Raw genomic sequence first — 8,525 nt, forward strand, 5'->3', positions numbered from 1 at the left:
GCTCAGTAAATCTCATTATGTTTGTGTATAAATATCAAACTGGAGTCCAGGGCTGGGTGGGACTTTTCATGGACAGTTGCTCAATAAAGCTTGATGGTTGGTAACTGGATCAATAGTCATCAGCACAAAGTTCAGGGAGCAAGTGGTGCAAGAATCTGCAACAAGAGAAGAGTGTGAATCATCACTTGAGGATTAGTGGTGCAAACTCAGGCAACAGCAGCACTTCAGAGCAACAAGACTGCGATAGGATTATATTCAAACGCACTCAGGACGGAGAAGGGACACCTTTCTGAAACTGTGTAAGATCATCTGTGTTATAGATTTAGAAAATTGTTTTACTGGGACGTTTTTGTGAAAAGTGGGTAGTTTATTTTGGCCGAATATTTATTTTTACACATGAGCTAGTTATAATACATTTATTTGTAAAGGCCTGGAGAGTAAATCCAATGTACTTCAGATTGTTGGTTTCATTACCTCCATCAGCGTTCGTTTGTATTGATATATTGCAGTACTACACAAAAACTACTGGATGGATACCACCAACCCTAGGGGAAGGATGTGGTTTGGATAGAACCCGTTACATTTTTGGGCAGATACATGATTTTTAGTTTTTCACTCTTTAACATTTAAATTGGAAATTTTTTCATGTTTCTACCTATTTCCCAGAGATTAATTTGTGGCTCTGGATGAAAAATATCAGGCACATTAACTGAACTAATATCTAGTTTGAGTCATTTGGTGTGGCTAGGTTGAATTTAATGGGACTGTTGGGCGTCGATGGAGATATGTGCCATTGGAGTTTAATAACAGAAAATAAAAGTATAACTTGCTCTTCCTTTTCTGTGAGGCCTCTTGAACTGTTTGCTAGTAGATGAGTGTTGCTTTGCAGTTGAAATCTACTAATACTGCAACTTCAATTACAGGTTGAGGTGCCCCCAGATGGATTATGCCATGAAGTCTCTCAGCCTTTTGACTCCGTCCACCCTCTCCAAGTAAGACCACTGCTTCGCCAGCTGATAATGATCAGTTTATAGAAAGGTTTAACTCTTTTAATTAAAAAAAATTATTATTGACTTGCATTAAATAAGTTTGCTTGTATACAGATACATGGCAGGCACTGAACACTGACACACTACATAAATGTACTGACTGAAAACACTCATAAATCAAAAGAAACAGATACCATAAAACAAAGCAAACCAGTTGGGGGGTGAAGGTACGGATCAATAACTGTTCAGTTTAATCACATAACCCATTTTTCAAATATGATCTTATAAAGATCCAGGGCCCGTCCTCACCATGGTCGTAATCCTGTTCCATTGACAATATATACACAAAATCTTTTAACCAATTTTCAATACTAAAGCAATTTGGTTTATGTAGGTTCCAATTCATCATAATAAACTGACAAATGCGGTGGGATATGTGAGCATTCCCTGTTTATCTTCTACCTTTGTGCTGAATGTTTTGCGTTTGGCTCTCAGGTGTGTGACAGCCAGCGTGTCGGCTAGCGCCTCCATGACCCAGCAGCTCCTCTCAGGTCGAGCTCCTCGGACGAGACCCTTCAGAGTCACGAATGCCGACTGCAGTGTGAAGAAGGGCATCATGGCCGACACGCTGCAGGACCTGATGAACAAGGTGAGGAGGGAGGGAGGCGCATGGGATGTGAGGAGAGATGGAGGAGCATGGGGGGTGAGGAGAGATGGAGGAGCATGGGATGTGAGCAGAGATGGAGGAGCATGGGAGGTGAGGAGAGATGGAGGAGCATGGGATGTGAGGAGAGAGTGAGGAGCATGGGATGTGAGGAGAGATCGAGGAGCATGGGATGTGAGGAGAGATGGAGGAGCATGGGATGTGAGGAGAGATGGAGGAGCATGGGATGTGAGGAGAGATGGAGGAGCATGGGAGGTGAGGAGAGATGGAGGAGCATGGGATGTGAGGAGAGATGGAGGAGCATGGGAGGTGAGGAGAGATGGAGGAGCATGGGATGTGAGGAGAGATGGAGGAGCATGGGATGTGAGGAGAGATGGAGGAGCATGGGAGGTGAGGAGAGATGGAGGAGCATGGGAGGTGAGGAGAGAGATGGATGAGCATGGGAGGTGAGGAGAGATGGAGGAGCATGGGAGGTGAGGAGAGATGGAGGAGCATGGGAGGTGAGGAGAGAGATGGAGGAGCATGGGAGGTGAGGAGAGATGGAGGAGCATGGGATGTGAGGAGAGATGGAGGAGCATGGGAGGTGAGGAGAGAGATGGAGGAGCATGGGATGTAAGGAGAGAAGGAGGAGCATGGGATGTGTGGAGAGATGGAGGAGCATGGGAGGTGAGGAGAGATGGAGGAGCATGGGATGTGAGGAGAGATGGAGGAGCATGGGAGGTGAGGAGAGAGATGGAGTAGCATGGGATGTGAGGAGAGATCAAGGAGCATGGGAGGTGAGATGGAGGAGCATGGGAGGTGAGGAGAGATGGAGGAGCATGGGAGGTGAGGAGAGATGGAGGAGCATGGGAGGTGAGGAGAGATGGAGGAGCATGGGAGGTGAGGAGAGATGGAGGAGCATGGGATGTGAGGAGAGATGGAGGAGCATGGGAGGTGAGGAGAGATGGAGGAGCATGGGATGTGAGGAGAGATGGAGGAGCATGGGAGGTGAGGAGAGAGATGGAGTAGCATGGGATGTGAGGAGAGATCAAGGAGCATGGGAGGTGAGGAGAGATGGAGGAGCATGGGAGGTGAGGAGAGATGGAGGAGCATGGGAGGTGAGGAGAGATGGAGGAGCATGGGAGGTGAGGAGAGATGGAGGAGCATGGGAGGTGAGGAGAGATGGAGGAGCATGGGATGTGAGGAGAGATGGAGGAGCATGGGATGTGAGGAGAGATGGAGGAGCATGGGATGTGAGGAGAGATGGAGGAGCATGGGAGGTGAGGAGAGATGGAGTAGCATGGGAAGTGAGGAGAGATGGAGGAGCATGGGATGTGAGGAGAGATGGAGGAGCATGGGAAGTGAGGAGAGATGGAGGAGTATGGGAGGTGAGGAGAGATGGAGGAGTGAGGAGAGATGGAGGAGCATGGGATATGAGGAGAGATGGAGGAGCATGGGATGTGAGGAGAGATGGAGTAGCATGGGATGTGAGGAGAGATTGAGGAGCATGGGATGTGAGGAGAGATGGAGGAGCATGGGATGTGAGGAGAGATGGAGTAGCATGGGATGTGAGGAGAGATGGAGGAGCATGGGAAGTGAGGAGAGATGGAGGAGCATGGGATATGAAGAGAGATGGAGGAGCATGGGATGTGAGGAGAGATGGAGTAGCATGGGATGTGAGGAGAGATGGAGGAGCATGGGAAGTGAGGAGAGATGGAGTAGCATGGGATGTGAGGAGAGATGGAGGAGCATGGGATATGAAGAGAGATGGAGGAGCATGGGAAGTGAGGAGAGATGGAGTAGCATGGGATATGAGGAGAGATGGAGGAGCATGGGATGTGAGGAGAGATGGAGTAGCATGGGATGTGAGGAGAGATGGAGGAGCATGGGATATGAAGAGAGATGGAGGAGCATGGGATGTGAGGAGAGATGGAGTAGCATGGGATGTGAGGAGAGATGGAGGAGCATGGGAAGTGAGGAGAGATGGAGGAGCATGGGATGTGAGGAGAGATGGAGGAGCATGGGATGTGAGGAGAGATGGAGGAGCCTGGGCTGTGAGGAGAGATGGAGGAGCATGGGAGGTGAGGAGAGATGGAGGAGCATGGGAGGTGAGGAGAGATGGAGGAGCATGGGATGTGAGGAGAGATGGAGGAGCATGGGATGTGAGGAGAGATGGAGGAGCATGGGAGGTGAGGAGAGATGGAGGAGCATGGGAGGTGAGGAGAGATGGAGGAGCATGGGAGGTGAGGAGAGATGGAGGAGCATGGGAGGTGAGGAGAGATGGAGGAGCATGGGATGTGAGGAGAGATGGAGGAGCATGGGATGTGAGGAGAGATGGAGGAGCATGGGAGGTGAGGAGAGATGGAGTAGCATGGGAAGTGAGGAGAGATGGAGGAGCATGGGATGTGAGGAGAGATGGAGGAGCATGGGATGTGAGGAGAGATGGAGGAGCATGGGAGGTGAGGAGAGATGGAGTAGCATGGGAAGTGAGGAGAGATGGAGGAGCATGGGATGTGAGGAGAGATGGAGTAGCATGGGAAGTGAGGAGAGATGGAGGAGCATGGGATGTGAGGAGAGATGGAGGAGCATGGGAAGTGAGGAGAGATGGAGGAGCATGGGAGGTGAGGAGAGATGGAGGAGTGAGGAGAGATGGAGGAGCATGGGATATGAGGAGAGATGGAGGAGCATGGGATGTGAGGAGAGATGGAGTAGCATGGGATGTGAGGAGAGATGGAGGAGCATGGGATGTGAGGAGAGATGGAGGAGCATGGGATGTGAGGAGAGATGGAGGAGCATGGGATGTGAGGAGAGATGGAGGAGCATGGGAGGTGAGGAGAGATGGAGTAGCATGGGATGTGAGGAGAGATGGAGGAGCATGGGAAGTGAGGAGAGATGGAGTAGCATGGGATGTGAGGAGAGATGGAGGAGCATGGGATATGAAGAGAGATGGAGGAGCATGGGATGTGAGGAGAGATGGAGTAGCATGGGATGTGAGGAGAGATGGAGGAGCATGGGAAGTGAGGAGAGATGGAGGAGCATGGGATGTGAGGAGAGATGGAGGAGCATGGGATGTGAGGAGAGATGGAGGAGCATGGGATTTGAGGAGAGATGGAGGAGCATGGGATGTGAGGAGAGATGGAGGAGCATGGGAGGTGAAGAGAGATGGAGGAGCATGGGATGTGAGGAGAGATGGAGGAGCATGGGAAGTGAGGAGAGATGGAGGAGCATGGGATGTGAGGGGAGATGGAGGAGCATGGTGAGGAGAGATGGAGGAGCATGGGAGGTGAGGAGAGAGATGGAGGAGAATGGGATGTGAGGAGAGATGGAGGAGCATGGGAAGTGAGGAGAGATGGAGGAGCATGGGATGTGAGGAGAGATGGAGGAGCATGGGAAGTGAGGAGAGATGGAGGAGCATGGGATGTGAGGAGAGATGGAGGAGCATGGGAGGTGAGGAGAGATGGAGGAGCATGGGATATGAGGAGAGATGGAGGAGCATGGGAGGTGAGGAGAGATGGAGGAGCATGGGAGGTGAGGTGGCAGAGGAGGTTTGTGAGAGTGAGTCCAGCATTTGAAGGAACTGTAAGATTGAAGACACAGTGATGAAGCAAGGAGACACCCTGGTGTGTGCAGAGGATTAAAATGACCACACACTGTGACTCATGTATTGCATCTGTGATTGTCCTGCACATTTAAAACTCGTGCTGCTTAAAGTTCACAAGATTGTTACAGTCGGATGAGTCTGTGGCAATGTCTTAATATGGGGAAACATTTATCTTGAGTAATGTGAGTCTGGCCTGTTAACCATGTGATCCACGTGTGTATTTGTCTGTGCGTCCCTCTCTGTCTCAGGCCAGCGACTCGTTGAGCGTCCCGTGTGTCGGTGCCTTGGTGCTGGATGAAGACGGCACCGGCGTGGACACAGAGGAGTTCTTCCAGACGCTGCCTGACAACACTGTCCTCGTGCTGCTGGAAAAGGGACAGAAGTGGAGCCAACATCCAGTATGTATTTTTCACACCAACCACTAGGTGGCACTGTGGTTCAGTTGCTTCACTGCACCACACAGCGGGAAGCTTGACATATTGATAGTCTTCTTTTGTTTTGTTATGTCATTGAGTCTCTGATGAATAAAATGACTGACGGAGAGATCGCTCCCTCCTGAATGAAGCAGCCGTGAATAAAGACGGTACATGCATCTGAGGTCCGAGGAATAACACATCGACCATTCAGTGAAATTGAATAGCACCAAACCTTTTCTCCTTCAGACTGAATAGAGCAGTAATATGTCAGTTATTGTGCGGAGGCAGAACACAGGCGAGCACCAGAGATTAGTTTCTTTCTTCCTAATTTGTTGAGGGAAAAACGAAAAGGCTGGTGTTGAATATTAATCAGACCTCGTTGTATCAAACAAATATGACTCATGTTCGCCCAAAAGCAATTCATTTCCATATGAAATTGAAGCAGGAGATGATTTGCATTCCCCACCCCAAATATTTACCCTGCTGACCTCGCATTGATCCTGCCTGGTAGTTATCCGCCATCATCATCAGCACTGACAGGAGCGGCTCCACTCATTATGTGTGGCTGGTGGAGGCGTCATCCGGTCCAGTTTGCTGCCACACCACCTGAGTCTGTGCCCCTCTGACCTGACTCATGTTTCCCCCCTCTGTCACCTCTCAGGACAGCCCCTCCAGAGATCAGCTCGGTGAGCAGAGGCGGCATCACCGGACAGATGTGGCCAAGCTGACCCTCGACCTCTACAAGAACAACCCCAATGATTTCATTGGCTGCCTGAACGTGAAAGCGACCCTGTACGGTGCTTATTCCGTGTCCTATGACCTGCGCTGTTATGCTGCCAAAAATATGTTGAAGTGAGTGAAAATGATCGCCAAATATATGAGGCCTTGTGCGATTTATATGCTGTTGTGTGGAACCATTGCGTAACCGTTTTGTCTATTTTTTCCCAAGAAACATTGAAGCCCTTTTGGGATCCTTGGTAAAGGTTAATTCAGTTAGAGATGAATTTCAATCCGTTTTAATGAGTTTCTAATACATAAATTACCAAGCGGATCATCACCTTTTGACAATACAGCCACCCACTAACAATTCAGTAATTATCTGGTCCACATCCTGCTGTGTGCCCGCTGCTTTAATAACACATTGACAGCAGTTGCCGTATTCTGTGCACAGCCCCTACAATGTAAAGCATGAAGTTATGCTGTACTGAGTCCACCCGTGTGGGCGGCAGAGCTAAAATAGAACAAAGGTTAGATTTTACACAGATTAATTTCGGGAGGAGTTATGTCATTGCTGACGAGATCTGCCGGTTTACAGCTTTGACACGGAGCTTCGGTCGGAGAGGATGACATTTTGCAGACTTGTCACAAACTCGGCTTTTGAGCTCACAATGCAGAGTGAGAGGTGTGGGTCAATTCTCAGCGTCATGAGATGTGGTTGATGTGTGAAATATCCCTCTGAGGTTGTGAGTCGTTTTCTCATCAGCTGGTGTGGAGTAAGTAAGTCAGTAATGATACGTTGTTTTGACACAAGAATGGAGGATGCGAGCAAGCTTATCAGCCATGAGCAGATAATCAGGACACATAGCACCTGAGAAAAGCGGCTTGTGGAAGTATTTTGAGTTCTACACCGTAGACAGAAATTTATCCGTTGAGTCTGATTGTCGACTTAGTACCTTGCAATCTGTGGGCTCACCTGTTAGCTTCCCACCCAAGTGAGGCAGCAGGGGAGCCACCACAGTGCTCACCCTCCTATGACTTATCCAAACAAATCACATGTCATGTCCAAATCGTTCCTTACAGGGAGGCTCTGCGATGGACCATCTTCTCCATGCAGGCCACAGGCCACATCCTGCTGGGCACGTCCTGCTACATCGAGCAGATGCTGGATGAGGAGGAGGAGGCAGAGAAGAGCCTGGCGTTGCCACAGGAGAGCAGGATCCGGCAGCTGCAGAGCATGCTGCTGGGAAAGATGACCTACTGACGACGAGCTGCATGGCGGAATGGACATTTCTTATATTGAGCACACAGATGAAATGATCAATATTTACCTGATCATATCGGTGCAGGTTGGAAACATGGCAGATGTTGCAACAGCTCACGCTTCACAGTCACTTTCTTGCTCTGTTACATTTATTTGTCCCACAATACATGTTATCCCCCAGAAAGCACTTTTACTCACTACTCTAACTTTTCCTTTGGACATGAATAAATAAAACTTTTTATTTCCCAAACCTGAAAGTTAATTTAATTCGACAAGTCCTCTAAGATGTGCAGTGTGAGCCCATTAGTCTGGTGCATGTGTGTGGTTCCTGGTCACAGTCGCTGTAATTGGCCACAGGTCCAGCTGTCTCTCCCACGCTTCTCTAATTGTCCCCAAGCCCGCACTGTCCTGCCAGCTGCAGCCTGCCTCCGAGACGCAGGCGAAGAGAAGGGGGATCGCAAGCAGCTGCAGGAGGCGAGGTAAGGGAAGCGAACCATTATACATAAAGAGAGAGAGAGAGAGAGAGGCAGGGAGGCTTCAGCTGGCCACGGAAACGCCACTTTTGCCATCTTGTCGTGGAAAGTGGGAAAAAAGCTGGACACGTTTTAAACAAATTGGCCGTCGGATGCATCGTGAAGCAGAAACCTCTGATGGGAAGATTCAGTGGGTTAAGAGATGAAGCGTCACTGTGGACCAGCGTCTTCTCTTGTCCACAGGTTGTAAGAAAACAGAGTCAGCTGGTAATTTCTGATTCAGTCCATGTTAACATAAAGTTCATTAAATACCCAGTGTGATACCAGCTGGTTCGCTGTTTGCTAATGTTTTGAAGCACACGCATGTTTTCATAGCTGTAGAGGCAATGAACACTGGGAGAATTAACACATTTTTTTTGGTT

The 8,525-nt window shown here is 49.3% G+C and overlaps 1 protein-coding gene across 1 annotated transcript; it reads left to right on the forward strand.

The window, feature by feature from the left end:
- Positions 1–210: 210 nt before the first annotated feature.
- On the forward strand, positions 211–7,844 carry cidec (cell death inducing DFFA like effector c). Its single transcript, XM_061070492.1, has 6 exons — positions 211–299; positions 924–992; positions 1,485–1,638; positions 5,482–5,631; positions 6,311–6,501; positions 7,450–7,844. Exons 2-6 carry the CDS (start codon positions 940–942, stop codon positions 7,628–7,630), a joined length of 729 nt encoding a protein of 242 aa, XP_060926475.1. The 5' UTR covers positions 211–299; positions 924–939; the 3' UTR covers positions 7,631–7,844.
- The last annotated feature ends 681 nt before the right edge of the window (positions 7,845–8,525 follow it).

Source organism: Limanda limanda, chromosome 4, assembly GCF_963576545.1.
Source record: "Limanda limanda chromosome 4, fLimLim1.1, whole genome shotgun sequence".
Lineage (NCBI taxonomy): Eukaryota > Metazoa > Chordata > Actinopteri > Pleuronectiformes > Pleuronectidae > Limanda > Limanda limanda.

What these genes read in the sequence shown, in the direction of transcription:
- cidec (XM_061070492.1), top strand. Translation starts at nt 940, where the DNA reads ATGGATTATGCCATGAAGTCTCTCAGCCTTTTGACTCCGTCCACCCTC. An exon ending in TGCAGGACCTGATGAACAAG is followed by an intron (nt 1,639 to 5,481) that starts GTGAGGAGGGAG and finishes TCTCTGTCTCAG; the next exon opens with GCCAGCGACTCGTTGAGCGT. An exon ending in AGAAGTGGAGCCAACATCCA is followed by an intron (nt 5,632 to 6,310) that starts GTATGTATTTTT and finishes GTCACCTCTCAG; the next exon opens with GACAGCCCCTCCAGAGATCA.